Source organism: Papaver somniferum, chromosome 8 (genome assembly GCF_003573695.1).
Source record: "Papaver somniferum cultivar HN1 chromosome 8, ASM357369v1, whole genome shotgun sequence".
Taxonomy (NCBI): domain Eukaryota; kingdom Viridiplantae; phylum Streptophyta; class Magnoliopsida; order Ranunculales; family Papaveraceae; genus Papaver; species Papaver somniferum.
In genome coordinates, this window is record NC_039365.1 from 131,185,924 (window position 1) to 131,207,621 (window position 21,698).

Here is a 21,698-nt window from a genome sequence, read left to right on the forward strand (position 1 = left end):
TCTTTTTACAACTTATGAACCGTAGCATGTGCAGTAAATACTGCCATGCACATGAAGAGTTACGGTTGGTAACCATAGCACTCAATTATCAACCGTAAGCTACATACGGTTCGTAAAGAAATAAATTTTACCAACCGTGACTGGTTTATTTCTGGGTTTCCCCCAAAATTGAACCAGTTACGGTTGGTAATCGATACATTACGAACCGTAACTTGCACTTGCGGTTGGTCCCGAGCTCAATTCCAACCGTATATTCTTCTGAAATTTTTTAAAATTTGATTCTTTTAGTACTTTAGATAATTTTGAGCAACAAAAAGCTAATGGGAACTAGTTTAGAAGTATACCTGATCATTTTCAATGATGGGTTCTTCACTTTCTTGGTTAATTTCTTCAATTGGTTGAGATTGACCTTCATCTTGGGTTAAAACATCTCTACCATCTAACAAATACTCCATATCAGGATCTCCATCAAGAGGTATGTAGTACTTGTTTTCTCTATCATATAGAGATTCACCCATCTCAAATTTGCAACTGGAATCACTCATTTTGGTTGAGTGAATCAAAATCTAGGGTTTCACAAGTTTCACAAATATCACATAAGTTTTTCTTTTTCTTCTCCTCTAAACCTTTTTTTGTTTTTTAACTCTAAGAATCTGATTTTGGTTTTGATTTAGAGTTAATATAAGTGAAATTAATCAAGAACACTAAACTTGATTATCATCACTAAACTAGGTTATCAATAATGAGGGTTAATTTATCATTTTCAGTATTTTTTTGATAAGGGATACCTTGAATGATCATGCAATGATCCTTTTTGTCCTATTAGAATACCGCCCCTCTAATAAACCATGCCGCCCTATAACCGGTTACTTTTAGATATCTCTACGGTTCCTGATGCAACTAACTTGAACTGCCGGTTAGCTTTTGCAAAAAAGAAAAGAAAACATAATGAAAAAGAGAACAAGAGTGCAAGTCATAAACCGACAAACGGGATCTACAAACATAGCCAAGTACAGTGGATTGAAAACGCCAATTTTGCTCAAAAAGGTATGGACATGCATGTACTGAATTGGTGATACCTGATATAAGATTATCAACCAGAAATATATAGAATGAACAACAGCAAAATTATATCTGATCCTCGATACCACCACTGACGCTGCATATAATGACAGCTTCAGAACTGAGGATGGTCTTTGGCAACCGGTTAAGTTAACTCTCCTGCATTTTCTTCACTACAGCTACTACTACTTCTACTTTCTATTAAATCTTGTTTAGTTGTTCCCTTGTCTGATTCAGCATCCAGTGTTTGAGCTTCAGAGAACTCTTGAAGATCATCCACAACAACCACTTCTTGTCTACTCAAGATCTCCCTCTCATCATCACCAACTTCCTCGGGATGCAATTCAACACAGGATGAATTTTGAGCCACGTCAGATTTCTTTTGACCGTCTTCTGAAGAACTGTCGTTGGTTGAAGTTCTTGTTTTGGCTTCTGAAACTTCATGAACTGAATCATCAGTTCCATCAAGATGGTGATCTGATTTTAGGGTTTTGTTGGGGCTTTTTTCACTGTTATCAGAAGAACTGTCATCTGTTGAACACCTTATGTTAGCTTCCAAAACTGTATCATCAGAAATATCTGATCCTTCAAGATGATCGCCAGACTTATGAGTTTCTTTGGTTTCCTTTTCATCGTCTTCTGAGAAATTGCCGAGTGTCGACCTTGTTGTGTTGGCTTCAAAAGCTTTATGATCAGAACCATCAGATTCAATTAAGTGGTCATCCGACAACTTGGAGATACTTTCTGAAACTTGGGCAGCAGAAAAATCATGCTCGTCTCCTATATTCTCTTTACCACCCTCCGGAAACTTAGAATCATAAATTTCTTTATCATTCACACGGGGTAATGAACTAGAGAACTCTTGAAAATCATCATTATCGTCAAAATCATTTTCATCTGCAAGAGAAGGATGGTCAACCGACTTTTGTTCCTCTGGATTCTGTCGATTCCCTTGAGAATTTGCATCAGCTTCTGCTGCCGTATCAGTAGCGGCAGAAAAAGACTGGAAAGAGTCCCAGTCGTCCTCTTCCTCCATTTCATCTTTCTCAGAGTGCTTAGATGAAGATGTGAATTCAGAGACTTGGGGATCATCTCTTTTAGTGTGTTCTGTTTGCTGTGGGAGCTTGATTATGAGAGGTGAGGCAACTGCTTTTGTCTGCATTGGCTTCTGATCCACAGCAACAGACGCACGTATGATTTCCTGTGAAAATAAACCAAGGGGTAGTTAATCAGTAACACAATAAATGGTTTCAAATCATGACCTAGGAGAATTGTTCCGCACTGGGGGTAGTGTGTGACATCATCGGACCTTCTTGAAAATGAATGAAGATGCTAATGTTTATTCTATTAGAGAGGAAAATATCAAAATAGAACTAAAACAATTAAAAGAATGAGGATTAATTGGGATCACATGGTTATAGCATTAGTGTAGAGATACCTCTATGGCTATTAAAGTCCTCTCGGTATGAGCAAGTAACCAAAATAGGATTTCTGGAAGGAATTCAGGAAAGATAATAGTTAAAAGTCAGAATTATGCTGGTTACCTGAAGTTGCTGCCTCTGAGTGACTGGCATAGCAAGCAAAACATCCTTGAAGTGAATGGCAGAGGAAGGCATTTGAGCAATATGAGAAACAAGCCTCACCGCTGTGCTCCTAATCTCAAGAACTTCCTAAAATTTTAGCAGAGAACAAGATTAATGCCGAAATGAAAAGCAATAAGGCAAGTTAACCTCTTTTATAACTAATTGGTGCTTGGCAGGCATTTTGTGGGTCTTCTAAAGAAGCAAAATATCTCAAATAAATGCTCAATTTAAATCATTTACTTTTTAAGCAAAGATCCACAAGGGACAAAAAGTTTAATTAAAGAAAAAGAAAACATATGAAAGGGAGAACGAGATGCAAATTAAATTATACTATTAACTCAAAAGTTAACAATTAAGGCCTAGCTGTTAATCTGATGCTAAAGCTCATGTTAGTAGTACCTGTGAACTATCATCAGATGATGCAGAGACAACCATGATCACAGCCTCCAGAAATAGATTTAAAAGGCCTTTCTGACATTTCCCTTCTTTAGACAATGCATGTAGGAGGACTAACAATCTCAAGCATTCACCAACTACTGTCGCTGATTCCTTTCTCATTGGTTTCTGCCGTACAACATCATAAGATAGCTTCTTTAGAGACACATTTTAAGATGATTTAAGGTTTCCCTTGATAACGCTTTAAACATCATTTACCTTCAACGCATTTTCTACAACATTGAAAACTTCTTCAAAGAGTTCCCCAACAAAGAACATAAAGAAAGGGCTATTATCCACATTAGAGCCATCACCTAGATCTTTCTGTGCCATGCTTTTCAGCACTTGTAATGCACTAATTTGAACCTGTCCACAAAATTTGCAATAGATTTCTATGTGAATCGAGAATCAAACATCAGCGCAAAAATTTCTAAATTAACTCAACAACTTTGAACTACTAGTAAATATCGAAATGTACCTGCGTACTGGAGTCCGTGAGAGTTCTTTGGAGGCATTTGCAGCAACATTTGTAGACAGAGAACAAGAGCTTGTTTATGTCTTCGTTTTCTACAAGAAGTTGAGTTTCATGAACCAACTTAGCAATTGAAAAAGCTTGCTCAAGGCAAAAGGCAAGCTTCATTTGCAATGATTTGCATATTTTTGTTTTCTTATTCTCCTGCATGTGTATGCCCTTGGTGCAGTCCTGGCTCAAGTTAATAATCACAAGAAGCCAAGCTTCGAAGACTGTCTTCAATTGTGCAAAACCATCAGCATCCAGTTTAGCATCTGTGAACCAAATCGTAGCGTCTATGTGAGTGACCATTGTTTAAACTAGTTAAAAATTATCATTATCAATCTAAAAAATGGTTTCTTGATTAAAATTTATCAAAGATAGCTCCAAAAATAAACAAGAAATCATTTAATGTAGCAGGATAATGGGGCAAATATAAACTAGACCGTTTGCTTTTGAAACATCAGCAGAATCTGCCTTGAATAATCGTCTCGTCAGGCAATAAATCATAAAGTAACCATGCCTGTGAATGCTTACCCTTAATATGCTTCTTCAAAATACTTCCCATACTCTGAACCAAAGAAACAACCTTCAATAAGCCTGAATCAGTTGAAGCACCTCTAAGACAATTGTAGCTTGTCATCAAACAGGCGATCACTGTGTTCAACTTCATCTGGATTTCAAGTACAAAATAGTAAAACCATATGAATAACAATACAAATTCGAACATCCCAAAATGAATAAATCTCTTAGGTGCACGCTTTATAAGCATATTCCCTCGGATTTTAAACAACCATGAGGTACAATAATTATCAGATGCATATGAATAGAGAATACGATGAATGAACTCACCTGTGACTTGAAACGGTGTATCAGTATCTCAGCAGTCTCAACTGATGCAGAAACCAAATCTTCACAACTGAGATCATCTTGTGAGCTTGTATTAGAACTGATATAGCATTAAAACCGTGTCAGCAGGTTTAATGGCCAGAACAGATCATAAAAATTATAGAACATGGTTTATGTTTGATCAGAACCCAAAAAATGGTAGTTTATCATCGTAGCCTGATTACCTATGAAATACTTTATAGATATGCACCACACAAAGTTCCATTGCTATGGATGCAAAGTCTTCAGCTTCAAAGAAGTCATCTGTGCTTACTTTCACAATCTGTTATCCACCAAAATAAGGTTTTAGATGGCAGGGCTTCTAATATGAGAATTGTAGTTAGCCAAACCCGCTAATACCCAAATAGGAAATGTTAGCCCTGAAATAATTAAATGCACCGTACCTGTAATAGCACAGGAACCACAAGACTCATCTGTGAATTTTCTGTATGGAGGGAATAAGTGAATATCTGCGTCCAACAAATACGATCAGAAACAGAACACGGCCACATGTGAACAACAGTGCTTTCCTGGGGAAAGTAAGCATCACAAGAGTTTCCTTATAAAACCAATCACAATAGATATCCTACTTTCTTGTTCTCATTCTAGTAGTAGTATTGAGTAATTAGGAACCCACCTTATGTGCAGAATGCTGACAACTAAACTCATGTATCCTATCAACAAATGAACGTACACACACATACATGGTTATACACACAAACGAACTTCTACTACATTCACACAACCTGTAATATACAGACTTACACGTAGTAACGCTTGCTAATGGCACCATCAGTCAAACATGGCTAAAGATTTGATACGTTGAGCTGGGCAGATGTCCCCCTCTCCTAGAATACCATGTTATCGTAAAATATATGATAAGGAAGCTCAGCATAAAAAATCGAACACATATTAGAGCTAATTAATAGCAAGTAACAATGACGTGAGAATATTCAATATCCATGGTGTGCATATCCACCTGAAAGATAGCTTGTGAGGAACCTAATATGTCAGCACACAGTGGCTGGGGACGTAAAGCAACAAAAGCCTACACAAGGGACATCACATTAATGTAAGACAGACAAAAATAGAATAATAACTAAATACAAAATATGTTGACATAAATCAAATTGCAAGTATATCACTTTATGATCATAAACACCTTGAGCCCAGCGAGTAAGCCAACACATGCATTGGTGACACTGGCTGCATGCCATGCTTGCTTCTTTCCCACTTTCAGGCACTGCTCAATCATGCCAAGAAGTGAGAGCTTTCCACTGCGATCCTGAAATATGACCTCGACAACCAGTAAACCAACTTCAAACCAAAACAAATAAATAGAGAAGTGCAATTTACATAGTGTTACCTGAGTGGCAAAAAGCATTCCATACCCCGAAAGCATCTGGTTCACCAGCATCTTACCTGTTGTCTCCGGCTTCAGAATCAATGAAAGCATTAGCATTCCATCAGATAAAAGCATGAAAAATAGCACACAATAAATATAAATGAAATGTGGAGTCTACTGAAACATCTTGACGCAGTCTTCAATATGTGGAGCATATAAAAGCCACTGAGGTAGCTGATATGTTAGCAAAATGCATCTAACAGTTGCCTTATCAATATTTTTTTCATAGCCTTTTCAAATTGTATAAAGATCATTTTGTTTGAAGACATGGTGAGGAGGCCCTTCACCAAGTTCTTTTAAAGTCTAGCATTTGTGTAACCATATCCCTGTCCGCGCAAAATTAGTAAGACAAAAATAGTGATCAAGGAACAGTGCAATACTCCAAGGGAATATTTCCTGTCTCAGTACCTTATGTCATCTTCCTTGGTGGTATCTTAGTATAGTCGGTGAAATTACCTAACTTATCGTGAACTTGAACAGTATGTTTGAAGGTATATCTGTAAAACACAACTAAAGATGCCTAATAACGTGTTCAAAAGACGGTATTTAATAGGAAAATTGAAATAATAATACCCGAGGAAAAGTATAAAGTTCATTCTCCCAGACACAAGGCATCATCCCATCTTTCCCTCCTTGAAAAGCTTTAAGTTCATCTTCAAACCAATCCCTGAGTTATACAAGGCAGAAATTAATACAGGGAAACTAGTAAGCATAAGCAAGAGCCAAGAGCATAAACTCCCTTGACATGTAACTTCAGTCACTCAAAAGTCAAAGAAAAGTGCATAGAGACAAAACAATGTCATCCTCACAAAGCCTTAAACTTGTCATTTAATAATCAAATTCGTAAAATGTTACCTTCCAGGGATCCAAGGACCCAACCACGCATCTCTCTTGTCTAATAGTGATCGCAAACATGAACTTTCTTCACATCCAGAAGGTTCCCTTTATCCCGTCATAATTAAAAGTGGAAGGAACAAAGAAAAAAAGAAAAAGAAATCAATGACAATACCTTAAAGGAGGAAAGTTGATTGAACTATGCAATATGCTTTTTCATGGGACTAGGATAGAAAGAATCAAGAAAAAATAGACAATACTCATTCAGATTTACGCCTCATAAGCTGATATAATCAATTACCTAAAAGGAATAGTGCAGATTTGGATGATCGAAGCGTGATCATTTTTGTAAGCCATTGGATCAGGTAGAGACTGATATGCTATTAATGTCCTAATGACAAACAGGTCCAGAGCTGGTTTCACGTTCGGTGGTTGTTTCAAGGTGAGCAACGATATGTAGGACAAAGCCCTGCTTATGATCAAATATAGGAAATTACGAATATCACAATACAACTAAGGAAAGAAAGTAGAAAACATATTCAAATATGAAGCTAGAAAAGCTCAACCAGCCTTGAATTTCATCTGTACAAAACAGCAACTTACCTGCCAAGGTATATTAGCACTGGCTGGAGTAGAACGCCGTTATCAGAAGCAACGAGAGGTTGGGAAATAAAGGATCTTATAAATGCAGTAAGAGCCCCAATTGCAGCAGACCATACACTGCAAGGAGAGTACAAATCATTGAAAAAGCGGAAAGAAATCAGAAGTTCCACTATACACTGCAAGGAGAGTACAAACCAAGATAACTGGCAGCTGATCACTTGTATCACCATTCTATTACCCATTTAATCAGCTAAATATCAATGCTTCTCCATAATAATTTACTGCATTCGTTCCACTTAGAAAATGTAGCACATAATCAAGAGGCAAAGAAACCTTTAAATTAATAGACTCCTAGTAATCCAGGATGAGAATCATGGTATAGTGTAGGGACTCTTTTAAGCAGGAATCTAACTTGTCCAACTTTATGATTTATCGAAGTTCTATCTGTCACGACTGAGGTGTTGCAAATTTCTATTCAGAAAAGGTTAGTTCTGTTTCTACGTCAAAGACTAGTTTCGCGCTTGCCGTTGCAAATTTGAAAGGAAAAAAAAACCCACTGTTGACGAGTGCACGAGTTTTGCTGCTCCCTTTCGAAAGACCAGAAGGTCTCACTATTTAAAACAAACATGGGAGACCTTGCCAAAACAGAACTTTCTTTCAATCACTCTAAGACTCCTAACAAAGTCAACTCAGTGTAATTTCGGACATGACAGGGGTGATGATACACCCCTATTTGTTATTTTTTCTAATAATCTGACTAGCCATTAGCTCATCTGAGCTCGTTCCGACTCCATCTAATTTAGAAATGATTGACAAAATTGGGGGCTTTGTTTCAGGATTTTTCAGAATGGTACTAGACTGCTCAGACTTCAAACTCAGGGAATCCTACGATATATATCAACTGAATAATATAGCAAAGCATTCAACTAAATAAAGTAACTAATGAGAAAGCTTAGCAACCTGATGTTGCTAGAAAACCAGAAAAGGATACTGACTTTGACTCATAAAGTAGATCAGTGTAGACTTCAACAATTTGAAAACTGGCTCACCGTATCTCAGATGTAAGGTCTTCATTTTGCTTAGCTGCATATTCTTGAATTCCACCAAATGGAGAAGCCCACAGAGACAAGATATCAAAAACTTGATCTTCAAGCTCCTGCAAAAGTCATAGTAGCACCAACTAAGATAAGTGATTTAGATGTGCCAAGTAAAAGAAAGACAGATGCATGTTACCTCCTTTGGCATGGAGGCTATAAGTGATGCTAAGAGCAACCACCCGGCTTCATTTTTAGCAGTAGCAGCAACAGGATTCCGACTATATTCAGTCAGTAGTTTCCTCGAAACATCCAGCACTAATTTCGGCAATCTGCGCACGACTTGACAGGAATTCAATTCATTGAGAAAAGAGCATGGTAAAAAATTTGTATCACTGCTAGGCTCTCAAATGCAACAGTACCACGCTAGTTAAGATCTTGAAAAGGAGTCATAAAAAGCTTCCAACTACAAAACAAAGGATTATCACTAAGATATACTTCCCAAAGGAAAATCACAGTATGAGAATCTGATTCACACAGGGTATCTACTACCCATATTTAGAAAAGCAATGCTTCCAAGTCTAGAATGCGTTGTAATTATTCTAATATGTATCTTTGACTTAAGTGGCCAGAATATATACCTGACCCCAAGGTTTTCTTATTCGCTAAGTTCTGCGCTAGTTTTCTAAATGCTACCCATCCCAGATAGAATATGTAAATCTGCTCCAAATGTCACTTCTGAGTTTTAAGTGTTAGTTATATAAGCTAATTGACAAACAAAAAAAAATTGTTCCCATGTTTCTTTCTCATTTTAAATAATTCATCCCTAACTGTCTCTAATTCCATCGCTAAATTATAGGAAAATCAAGTTAACTTGCTACTCACATATTTGTATGTCTAGGGGAAAAAAACAGAAAACTCCCAAGTCCTATGACCAGAAGGTCGGAGATCTGGAACGTTCGAAGTAGGGATACTTCACAAACAAATGGAGTAGAAGTGGGAAAAAAAATTGCACAGATGAGAACCTTACAAACACTATGAGCAAAAGCAAATTCACGTAAAAGAGAGGAGAAAAATCAAGGTACTTAATTTATTTTAATAAGATAGATAAATTCAGTGCACCTTATCTCACATGCAACCTTTCTGGAGTTACTTGATTCTAACTCCTATTCTACCACTAAAAATAATGAGCACATGTTTCACTCCTAAAAAATGTTCAATCAGAACATGGGTATAATTACACAACGCCTCTTTGAATAAAAATTAGTAGAGACTATTTTTGGATAAAACAAATCAGCGAGGATTCTGCCATCCACTTGCTACCTTACTATAAGCCTAGAACTAACACCTTCATTGCATAACACCATACTAACTCACTCGAACTAATCCAATGATGCCAACCAAATTCTATACAGAAACAGATTGTCAGAAAAGTAGCAATAAACAGTTTACAATTTCCGGTAGAAAATTAAAACCAAAGCATGATGAAATGCGAAACTCCGTGCACCAAATGCAGAAAATACACCCCAAAGTGGTGATGAACAAAAACACAGAGTGCTTGTTCAACAGATCCAGAGCCTTAAAAATAAGGAAGAAAGGTAGTTATCAAGTACAAACTTACTTTGCTGGATAACCAAGAGGTAGCTTTGGAGAGATGGACACTAAAGCTGCTAATATTGTAGCTTGGCCATGCAATGCGTCAAGCTCAAGCTGTAATTTGCTGCCCTACAAATGGATGACAAGGTGCATAATGAATAATGAGAATTACACATACATCAAAACCAAGGTTTAATTGAATTTTGTAAGTGACCTTTAAGTCGTCCGACTTCTTTGGGACATGTCAAAACACCAACTATAATTACTCAACTGAGTAATGAAAATGGACAGACTAATTTAGATCAAATACTGAAACATATAATCAAGAGCAGGAAAGCTTTTATAGTATTCAATAAAAGACCACTTGTACAAATAAATATGACTCAAAATACAAAATGGCAGAGCTTTACAGGTGAGCAAATAACCAACTTCTATTCAATTAATCATGGGTGAAATAACTTAAGGTCAAATTCTTCTAGCATAAAAACTGATGTAGTATAAATCAACTAAGTAACTAAAACGCATGAAGTATAGGGAAATAAGTTGAACACATGAGAAGTACAAACATAGCAAATAAACTGAGTTGGAGTGTCAGCACCATTGACAATGTGAAAAGATCCGAGTTTCTATTTTAGAAACAAAACGCAACAACTTGCTTCGCAGTTAAGACTGCTAAACAGTAAAATCAAGGACAATACACAATAAGATAACATGTGGAACACGAACTCGTGCAGGCCTACCTTTTCAAACGAAACACTTTCCCTTAAGGCATTAATTGTTGTCGCCGCGAAAGAAATCAAACCGCCAACACAAGTAGGGTCGACCTCTGCTAATGCGCGTAAAGTCAAAGCAGCTTCTATCCGCACCTAGCACCAATTTTACATTAGTATTTGTGACTAGGAATAAAAGCAACCACTGGAAGAGCAAGTATCAGAGAGAAAATACAGAAATAAAATCAAATGTGTATATGATATAATAACTGCGCTCATTTTGTATCATTGAATTCACATCATAGGCTAGTCCAATGAGCAAATAACAAGATGAATAAATAAAAAATTACATAAAAATGTAATACTAAGAGTTGAGACTATATTATCTGTTGTGTAACAAGAGCAACATCATCTGTTACATTAGCACCTAAATATGACAACTATCCAAAAAAAAAAGTGAGTTCAGGCAGGAGGAAACTGCCTTAACTAATCCAACATAAAGATAATAATAATGTACTTTATTTGGCAGATACAACGGCATACCACAAAATGATTGTTAACTAATCCAACACCTCAGGAGACTCGCATGTATCAGCGATTCAATAAGCACGTGTCAACGTCAAAAACCTTCTTCATATGTTAGTAACACATTATGGCTAATGAGGTGTAAAGAATCATTAGAACAGAAGTACAGAGAGTCACAGTATCACACATATAACCTACTTTTTGTGAGTGTTGAACATGGAGATTGATCCACTATTAATTATATTATTATGCAGTTCTGCATCAGCACTCTACCAAATAGAAAAACAGAATCCATTAGCTTGGTCAAATGCTTACAAGTACTGCGGAATGCGACAGCGCCGCCACAACTGTGTTGTCAAGGACTTCCTTGAAATCTAAAGGGACCTGCAAAAGTTGTAAAGCTACATTCGCATCAAACCAATTAATATAAATCCTCTAAAGTTAATCAAACAAACTGTAGTTTAGAAAGACTATTAAACGTAATTCATCTCCAGTAAGTCTTTAGAACGAAAGAAAGTTTGCATTACTAACAAATAAGCAAACAGTCAACACAAAATATCACCGCACTAATACAGGAAGCATGGTTTCATTGTCTCTTCTCCATTAGCTGCCATGAGTTGCCATTAGTTTCTTTCTCTCTTTCCTTTCTAGTTATTGATAAATAACTTTTAGGTACACGAACATTAGATATTTAATAACATAATCCTAAACCTTCTAGGAGCTGGGTTCTAGTGGATTTTGCAAACGCATCCAGAAAATATTTGTGCTAGGTCCTGGCATCTGAGAACAATTTTCTCTTTCTTGCTCATTTGTTGTTTCTCCATCAGTCTCCATCCTTGTACAAGCAACAACAAACTTGAAACGAAAAGCCAAAACCTGCAAGATGTTGCTCACCTCTCCTAAAGTCTTCAGAATATACGAACAGGTACGTAAGACAGCAACTTCCATAGAAGGGCTGATATCATGAGATTCCAGCTGCAAAGGAAACAAAGAAAATTGTCTGAATTTCGGATAAACCACAGTAATTGAAAAACAGGGAGGAGAGACGCATGTAATATTCAAATCTCAGGCCTATGTCCTTTCACAGTTTAGTTATCAGCTTATGAACATTCCATCATACCTGTCTCCCCAAAAGAACCAAAAAGCTCCTTTGAGTGCTTTCAGTCATTTGATCAACTAACCCCACGCGAAGAATGTACAGAACACATGCCTTCAAAAGAAAATGTAAATACAATAAGATACTGACCACTGCAAAGAGCCTCCTAAGTAACTTCCAGTTGCAGCATTACAAACTCTCTTAGAAGTACATATGAATAGATGAGTTCATGGGTTCAACCAGCTTGAAGCCTTGAACTAGGGTTTTTCTTAAAACACCTTCATTTCAAGAATTGCGAAACATAAATTACTTCTTCTTCCTCTTCTGTGTTTGTCTCTCTCTCTCTCTCTAGAAAACGGAGAGAACCACTCAATTGGCAATGGATGGGGTGTCCCAATTAGCTACGTTGTCAAACGCACCTTATCCGCTCAAGTATTCGCCGAAGGCGTTTGATTCCTAAGGTGGACCCCTAAGGTCTACATTCATTATGTGCCTCGCATCATCCTCTTGAAAATTCCAAGGCGCCTTATTCGCTGCACGAAGTGGGCGCCTAGAGGAAATGCAGTTTGCTAATATTGCGACCAATTTGTATTTTTCTTCCTTTCTCTTTGTTTACAGAAAAGTTCGCCATCAATGGCAGCTACACCCTCTTTTTTGAATCTCCACTTAAAATTCATTATGTAATTGTATAGTAAGAGCCTACGAGTTGTGCGATTACGTCTCTCTATTTTGAATCTGTTTCAAAATTTATCCAAAATCTTATTTTCATTACAACTACCAAAATGTTCTCAAAAGATCTTTCATCTTTTACATAGCCTCAAGTCTCGTTTGCTTATCTTCTCAAAACGTTATCCGAAATCTAATTGTCGAATCATTTTCTTCTACAGAAACATAATGAGAGATTGATCACTTTCTACTTCATCAAATAGTACTAGTTACCCTATGTATAAATCGACACCTTATCCGAGCATATTCAGCAATTCGTGGGGCGACTGGCCTGATGCCTCGCCTCGTGCCCCAGACAAAAAAGTCTATGAGAGAGCTTGTGTATTAGCCTTACAATAATCACAAATCCAAGAAATCTGTAGTCGCCCTATGTGAATTCGTCGCTTAAGGCACGATTATTCGACAACTCATGAGGCGTCTGACCTAGCGCCCCGCCTTGCGAATCACACAACATGGTGCACAACAACCCTGGTCTACTGACTTATTGGATCCCCTAAGGCTGCTGCTTGGCAAAGAATAAGAACTGAGGATGGTCCGCACTATCCTAAATTCCTACTGAAGGGCTTGGGATGTCAGCTGGATACTACTTGGATGTTGGAAGTCGAGCTGAGACGAACTGATCTTGTGATACATGCTGAAGTTTTTAGACTTCCTCGTTAGAGCCAAATTTTCTTTCAACATTGGGTATTTGGTGCAAGGGCATATTATGCTTCTTTTCTGGTTAGGAATAATGCCAGTTTCTATACTTTAGAATGTCGTTTCATCCTTAGTTTATGTCCCCTTTCCTGTGGTTTCTTTCTAGTATAAACAGTTAATTTCGAGTCTCTGGCTTTTGCCCTAGACTCAATTTATTAACGTCTAGTTGGATTTCTACTGTTCTATTCTCCTATCTCTGCTTTCTGTTAGTTTATTTCTTCATGCTACCTAGAATTCCCCATATATATAGGTACTCTGGATCAGGGATCAGAGACAAAATATCCATTTAGCATTATTTGACACCTGAAAGGTTGTAACCGCAAATCTTAGACGAATGATACCAGTGCATGAGCATCTACAGAAGAGTCCCCACGAAGCATGTCCAGAGCCTGCAAAGCAAATTCTGAAAGATCGCTATCTGGGTGAAAATACTTCAAACGGATTGCCTGCAAGATGAATACAGGTATATTAAAGGACAAAAGAGAAATTATACTCAGCAGAAACCGAAAAAACAGCAGTTGAACCTTTTAGAGATCACGTAATGAACCAATTATAGATGATAACAGAAAAATTGTAATGAAACTAAAGACTTGCTGCTGATAGTGCGGTAAAAAATGAGCCGCAAGGGAAAAAACGCAAAAATGAGGCGTTTCAGATGAATAACATGCGATACCAAAAGGACGTAACACTTTAGTCAAAATTATAGAACAACCAGCTGTAAAGTAAGAAAACATTTCACGGATGACATAACGGGTAACTATAGGTACAAAGTTATCATTACACGCTGTATTCCTCTGGAGCAACTAAGGTGATAATAACTGACAATAACATATGCATGGCCAACAAAAGTATAGAAGTCATTTATCATCAAATAAGCATGGTGATAATTGTTACTACCTACCTGTAGAAAGAATACCCATGACAGTGTTAGTCCGATTCTGACGTCCTTCGCGCGTACTCCATTTGCTGCAAATTAAGATACTGATGAGGATGATTTCTTACGCAAGGAAAAGCAGATTACCCAAGTATACTACAGGGGGGAAATCAGCAACACTAATTAGCACGAAACCGTAGACTTCTTACTAAAAGAAAACCCTTGTTTTATAAAATATTTCAATTTCACAGCGTAATCTCAAAAGGCATCCATAACCTCCAGCTGAAATGAAGTCTAGCTGTAGACTGACACATGGTAGAACCTGTTTTTACATCCTTCAATTGTATGAAGTGAATAACATATTACCAGAACATATTAATGTCAAAGATCGACAATCACAATATTTTCTAAATCCGTAAAATTAAGCACGTATGGCAACATAGGCAGCAACCACAACGAGCCAAAAAGAAAGTAGACAAGTGAGCACTATGCTAAGGGAAGCGGATAGGTCGGAATAAAAGAGTCTAAAATTGGCAGACAAAACTAAAAGTCTTTCATGTCTAGCAGGTAAATACTCTAAAATCACACTGATGGCACAGATACATCAGTGCACATGGAAAAAAGGATCATGAAGGTACTCTGCAGTTAGGCACAGCAGCATAAAGGTGATAATTTGTACAAGTGAATCCAGATGCCATACAAATTTGATGAGTTAGCACTTAGCAGTACGTTAACTATCTAGGTATTATAAGCCAACACGTTAAGAATCCATGGGAAATGAATATAAAGAACCAGCTGATATCTTCTGTTAGCGACATATACGATATACAAACGCGGCCCTAAAAGCTCAACGATAACTGACTCCAAACACCATACCTGTCATCTTGTTTCAAAGATGTAGACATTTTTGAGGTTACTCCTCATGTTGGCCTTGTGCATGCCACCTATCGGCTGTTTCATCATTTTTCCTACTTGTAGCAGTGCATAAATATATCAAGATGAAAAGAAACAGTTGATGTCACTGGCACTCTTGGTTCCTTTTCAAATATACCAAAGAATATAGCTACAGCATGCAATGACTAATCCAAAGATACACTAGGTAGTCACCAGACTCACCACCCAACAATCAGACAAAATAAAAACATGCAATATCATAAACCAGAGCAACAAAAATAGCCAAAATAATTCCAAACCAACACTTAACCACTGCAGGAGTATGTAAGAGCAGGTGGGTGACCAGAATCTTTACTTACAATGCAAATTAATATGTTCAAACAATATCTGGGTGATTCTTGATTCAGTATCTAAATAAACTATCAAGTAATCCTACACTAATTGATTCGAATAAGAGATTTTCATTTATTTCAAGGATCATTAGTTCATTGGATATGCTTTAAGAACATTCTGGTTCACAGACATTTTAAAATGTTAAATCTCAACACTTGGGATACTTTGTTTTTGCACCTTAAGTTCCACCAACCCATATTGCATCTCAACTTCTTGAAGCTAAAAAGTTCTCTGATGAGGGGAACTCACATAACTTTTCTACTTTTATGCCATGAAATAAGCAGTTACCAAGAAAAAATATAGTTTTTGTTGATCTTTTGCAGATGAAAGGAGAAATTCATCCAACAAATTTACCTCTCACAAATGGACCAGTTAAATGCTTCTGCAAACAACCATCAAGCTTTCGTGTTGGAGTAGCAGGAGTTTTTCCTCTTGGCTGTACCTAGTAAAGACAAACCGTAAAAAGACAACTCTCATGATGATTTAAAACAAGAATAGACAATTGCATACACAGAGTAACAAACCGTAAAAAGACAACTCTCATGATGATTTAAAACAAAAATAGATAATTGCATACACAGAGTAACATGTGCTATACCTGAGCCTCAGGATTCATTCCTAGAGCAAGTAATGCACCTAGAGCTTCAGAAAAAGCATCTCTGACAGATGACATTGGATCCTCAAGAACCTAATGTAGGGAGCATTCGTAAATGAAGAGTAATAAAAAAATCTCATGGTGTTTTAACGAATTAAAAATGTAACAAACCAACAGGTAAATACTTGGAGAAAGTTTAAAGAAAGAGTAACCTGCCTTGACACAGTAAGTGGCAGAGTTATCAAGCTCCGTAACTCCTAACCCAGGTCCTCCAATACTTGCAAAGGTCTTCAGACATCTTGCAGCAGCTATTCTGACAATAAATGATTTATCCCACACACCAATCCGCATTATGAGCCGAAATGCTTCAGCGTAGGCTGCAAAGGCACCAGTGCCACCTGAACCTTCTAATGCATTTTGGAGCATTTCCAGAGCTTCTTGTCTCACAAAATCCTGCAATTTTGAGTTTCATAAAGCTGTAAGAAGAACTACCAACGACTAGGATAGAAAGCTCATGGCATACCCTCAAAAGCAATAGCATGTCCTTGTTACTCGTTTCAAACAAAGATTGTGGTCGTTGTACAACTTCATCATATCTGAAATTACAAATAATCTCACAAGTAGTAAATCTAAAACGAGACCTAAGTGTCACTGGTTATCCAGGGTCATCCCTGATACGTACTTGATTCTCAGGCTATGCCTCACTAGAACAACTAAATCAAAATGACAATAACATTAGTATATCCCAGATCCAGGATGTAAGAGTTAAGAGTGCACTGAAACACAAGACTCTGCACCTCACTACTTAAGAACACTCGAGAAAACCTATAATCAGTTCAAACATAGGTAATCTAAAATCATAAGTGTAAGCAGATACCGTACAGGAAGCAAATAAATATGAACAAAGGATCCATGTCGAGAAAACAGCTCAATAAAAAATTATAACCATTCTTGAGAAGAACCTGTTGACTAGACCTAGCAAAATGGTTAAACACATACGCAGAAACACATGTTTCCATTTTCCATCTGGGGAGGAATAAGGATTATGACAACAACATTCCATTAGAACATGAAATTTACATTCTAAAATTGATCTTTACCATCTTGCTGAAGAAATTCTAGTGGAAGTGGATAGGGAACTTCATCCTATAATATACAATTAGCAGAACAACAAGACTAGTTATATACATGCAAGACTAATCCAATCAACAGCACGGACAATTATACTCCAATCAGCAGAACATGCAAAACTACATTTATACATGAATCATTGTGAATATTAGACGTAGGAGTAGGTAAATTTATCGGATCAGTAACAAACGAGTTATAATTGAGACGGAACTTCAACCTTAGAAACTGTCTTCATACCATAAAGGAAAAGTTGTTTCTAATATTAAAACTAGAAGTTCTTTTTAAATGATCCTGTGATTGAGAAGACCCATTAGCAACCTTTTTAGAAATATTTCTCTAAGCTAACGAGTACTCTGCTGAATCTTAGAGACACATAAAGTCTAAAAATTGGACAACTTTACCCAATTACAGATTCTAATTGTGCTAGTTCGTGATGGTGTAACCAATTAGTAACCAAGCAATTGCCTCCGAGTTTATGTTGCTTTAACATCATGACCTGTAGGCATTTCGGTATTATTAAAATTATATTAAAACGGTGATGCAGGCGATCCAGGGGGGAAGCATTCTCCCCTTACCGACTGGGTACTGACTCGGTTAACTGGACCCTGGTCTGTTGCATAAGGGATTGACTTGGCTTCACACTTCCCAGCAGCTTTTTGTAGAGATTATCCAATCTTTCTTTGTAAAGGGGTTATAAGCAAATATAACCAAAGTCACGGATAAATATGCAAACCAAGATGGCGGAGGAGGACAGAGCATAGTAGGTTAGAACTCATAGTTCATTTACCAAAAATGCTTACCTCGTTGAACCTTATCAACTTTGCCGCAATATTAGTAGTTTCAAGTAAACCAGAAGTAATCCTTCTCCCAAAATTCCTATATAATTCTCCCAAGCATTGAGATGCTCCTGTTAAAGAGTTCCCAAAAGCCAAGAACAAAGGAAAAAAATCTTCAACATAGGTATTCATAAACAGAGCTAAAATATATGACGTTTGCTAATAAATAAAGCAAATATATTTAATACTCGCAAACAAGGATAGGCTGGCAGTGGTGGAACATCTTAAAAACAAAACAGAAAGAATTCGACACATGAATCGATCACGATAACGGGATAACATCTAACAAATCTAACGCTGCAAATTTATAACAGTGGAAAATTAACAAATATTAACTTAGGTATAAGTAGAGTATCATGTGCTATCCCATCAAAGAGAGTGAGAGAGAGGTTCATGATCTACAACTAAATTAGAGTTAACAGAGCCACGGCTTACATTTTAGTGGGTAGATGAGTCGGATCATAATACATGATATGATATTTAGAATGCGAACCTTAAATGAACCAGATTTTATGTTCACACTATTCTGAATGATGCAAGACCTCAATATGAACAGATACTCTACGAAGCAAAACAAATTGTTTTAGAGTTACATTTCAACTTGTATTCCTTCAATAACATTACTATTTGGATAGTTAGTCTTATATGAGTTAACAGGAAACAAAAATGAGATCAAGATCCACGGTGTCATGCTTCCATAATAAGTAAATTGTTTTTTATGATTTTCTAATGCTTTCAAAAACGCTGTTTGTGCACAATAAACACCTTTTCCTTGGTGTTCTCCTAATAGCTTTGGACACTATGGTTAATATCTCAAATCATATTTGTTTCCCTAACTTACATAAATGCTTTTGAATCCGATCCATGGGAATCTAACCATCAAATGGTAATTCATTTAACCTTGAACCCTAAGTTTTACAAATTGATTTTGAACCTGATTAATCACACTTAAACTTGGACAAGATAGATTCAAACAAATATTGTTCAAGGAGGTCAAATCTTAGATATCTTAACCAAATCAAACAACAGACGTTCATTTCATAACTAGTAGTAACACATCAAAACTTGCAAATTATATGTGGATCCACTGACATGATAGGTTCAGTATGTAAGATTGAACCTGCTTCTGTAAATCTTTCAGTTCATTGTAGTACAGACCTACTTATGCCAAAAGACTTGGCTAATAACATCCAAGATAGGAAAAGCATAATTGAACCTGCTTCACTGTTCCATAAGTAGTTTCATGAAGAAAAAAAAATTAGTAAGGTTAAAGTGTTGGTTTAGGGAAGACAGAAAGGTTCAAGAATTATTTTATAACGAATTATAAGTCACTGGGGTTTAAATAATAAGTACTTGTAAGTGAATTTCTTTGAGAAATTTAGTTTTATACTGCTTCTGTTATCTAGGGCATCAGCCAAAATTAAGAGTCACTTGCAAATATCATTATCAATATAGGAGGCATTAATTAAGTAACTAACCAGCGGCACGAAGAGGTTCACTTCTTTTTCCATCTGAGAGTAAACCCTGAAGACTACTTGCTCTAGAATATATAGAAATCCCATCTCCTTTGGATATAATTCTTGCCATTGCTAAAGACGCTAAATGTCGTACAGGACGATGAGCACCACGTATAAGCAGAGAATAAAGAGCATCTTCGCATTTTCTCTGCCATAGAAGAATTGAATCCTGCATTAACCAATTCAAATCACATTCACAAATCTAAATAAAAATTTGATACGGACTCTTGATATTTGCGGATCAAATGGAATTTAAAAGAAACTGAAATTAAAAATGATAAAAGCAGAAGAAAATAAAAATAGGTTAAAAGAATGAGAATGAAAACATGCCTTGGGTTCTTCGTCGATAGCAGAGATGAGATCTGAGAGAAGATCAAAACAAAGGACAGATTCAGGAGGTTGTTGAGCAGCAGAAGCTACAATTGATTCTAACTGTGCGACTAAAACTCCAAATCTAGAGAGAGGAACATTCTCTCTTACGAAATTCTTCGCCATGGAAGAGCAGTTAACAGAGATAAAGTGAGAATATTATTCCGTTCTCCACAGTGACAATTCCGCGATCAAGAAAAACAGTGACAATTCAGGTCATTGATGAATCCCCTTCGCCACACTGGCAGATGAAGATGCCTCTATTTACGAAAGTTGATATTGGGGTGACGGGAAATGATTTTTTCTTTTTTTTTCTTTTTTTTACTGCCTCCGCTAATGGTCCCTCACCAATTGGCATGAGCCAAATTGGAGGAATAGACCATTACATATTAGATTTGTTTGTCCTGGTCCAAAGGGCAAGTTCATGAGCCTCGGAATTACAGATACGTGGTTGGAAAGTAAATAAACAAGCTACAAGACTAGAAGAGAAAAACTGGATATTTTTAAAGATAACATCCGTTCTAGAATCTCCTTCAAACAAGCCAGCAAAAAATTGATTGATCAGACTTTAAGCATCACTCTCTATGATGAGGTGAGTAAGCTTTTGCTCCACAGCTTTTTTCAAGGCCGCCCAAATAGCTCTAGCTTCAGCTTCTTCAGCAGACTTTACTTCAAAGACTATCGAAGCACAAAAGGAGCCAGTGTTGGAGAAGTCCCTCATCACAGAGCCTGCACCATTGTTCCAAGAAATTTCATCATAAGCTCCATCAGTGTTGCATTTTATCCAACTAGTCGGTGGGGGCATCCATTTATCACATAAACCAACAGAGACCATAGGAGAAACATTAGGGGTATGTTTTCTAGTTAAAAGCATGGCTTTAGCTCTCATAAGGACGGCAGTATGATTTTCTCTGATGTTTTGAAAAATCGTGTTATTTCTACTTTTCCATAACAACCAAAGGATAGCAACAAATAAACATTGATCCTCTTCTGCGAGTTTAGAGACTAGGTCAACTAACCAGAATAACGTTCAATCAATTACTAAAGATCTGAGTGTTCACACAGAAAGAAGAGAGGAACCAGACATGACTAGCAAACAGACACAACAACAAAGCATGCAGAATCGGTTCATGAGGGTCAGTACATCTAGCACAATCAACAGAATTCATGGGCATTCTAGTATGTAAAACAGTTCTAGCAGGCAAGGCATTTCTGGAAGCTTTCCAGATAAAAACTTGAATTATGTAAGGCACATTAATTTTCCAAATTCGCTTCCAAAAAGAGTACTACATGGGGAAGGCATGAGCCCTCGAAGTCCCAAGTAAGCAGATTTAGAAGTAAATCTACCATTCTTTGAAAGATCCCAAGCCCTCCTGTCAAGAATG

At 36.9% G+C, this 21,698-nt stretch overlaps 1 protein-coding gene across 5 annotated transcripts; it reads right to left on the minus strand.

Annotated features, from left to right (window-relative positions):
* Window positions 1–979: 979 nt before the first annotated feature.
* On the minus strand, window positions 980–20,598 carry LOC113303072 (protein SWEETIE-like). 5 transcript variants are annotated; one of them, XM_026552058.1, is made up of 31 exons: window positions 20,275–20,598; window positions 19,906–20,113; window positions 18,392–18,498; window positions 16,677–16,913; window positions 16,464–16,553; window positions 16,220–16,301; window positions 14,606–14,670; window positions 14,046–14,150; window positions 12,307–12,396; window positions 12,081–12,161; window positions 11,502–11,570; window positions 10,692–10,817; window positions 9,977–10,080; window positions 8,555–8,687; window positions 8,371–8,477; window positions 7,322–7,438; window positions 7,020–7,187; window positions 6,740–6,826; window positions 6,458–6,551; window positions 5,846–5,914; window positions 5,642–5,764; window positions 5,459–5,527; window positions 4,884–4,949; window positions 4,665–4,762; window positions 4,444–4,540; window positions 4,129–4,264; window positions 3,559–3,866; window positions 3,300–3,446; window positions 3,045–3,209; window positions 2,607–2,732; window positions 980–2,263 (listed from the first exon to the last, which is right to left on the minus strand). In XM_026552058.1, exons 1-31 carry the CDS (start codon window positions 20,437–20,439, stop codon window positions 1,208–1,210), a joined length of 4,695 nt encoding a protein of 1,564 aa, XP_026407843.1. In that variant the 5' UTR covers window positions 20,440–20,598; the 3' UTR covers window positions 980–1,207. The 5 variants fall into 5 exon arrangements, with proteins under 5 accessions (XP_026407843.1, XP_026407842.1, XP_026407846.1 ...); XM_026552057.1 differs by having other exon boundaries at window positions 16,220–16,307; XM_026552061.1 differs by lacking the exon at window positions 20,275–20,598 and adding an exon at window positions 19,586–19,651 and having other exon boundaries at window positions 16,220–16,307; window positions 19,906–20,027.
* Between the last annotated feature and the right edge of the window lie 1,100 nt (window positions 20,599–21,698).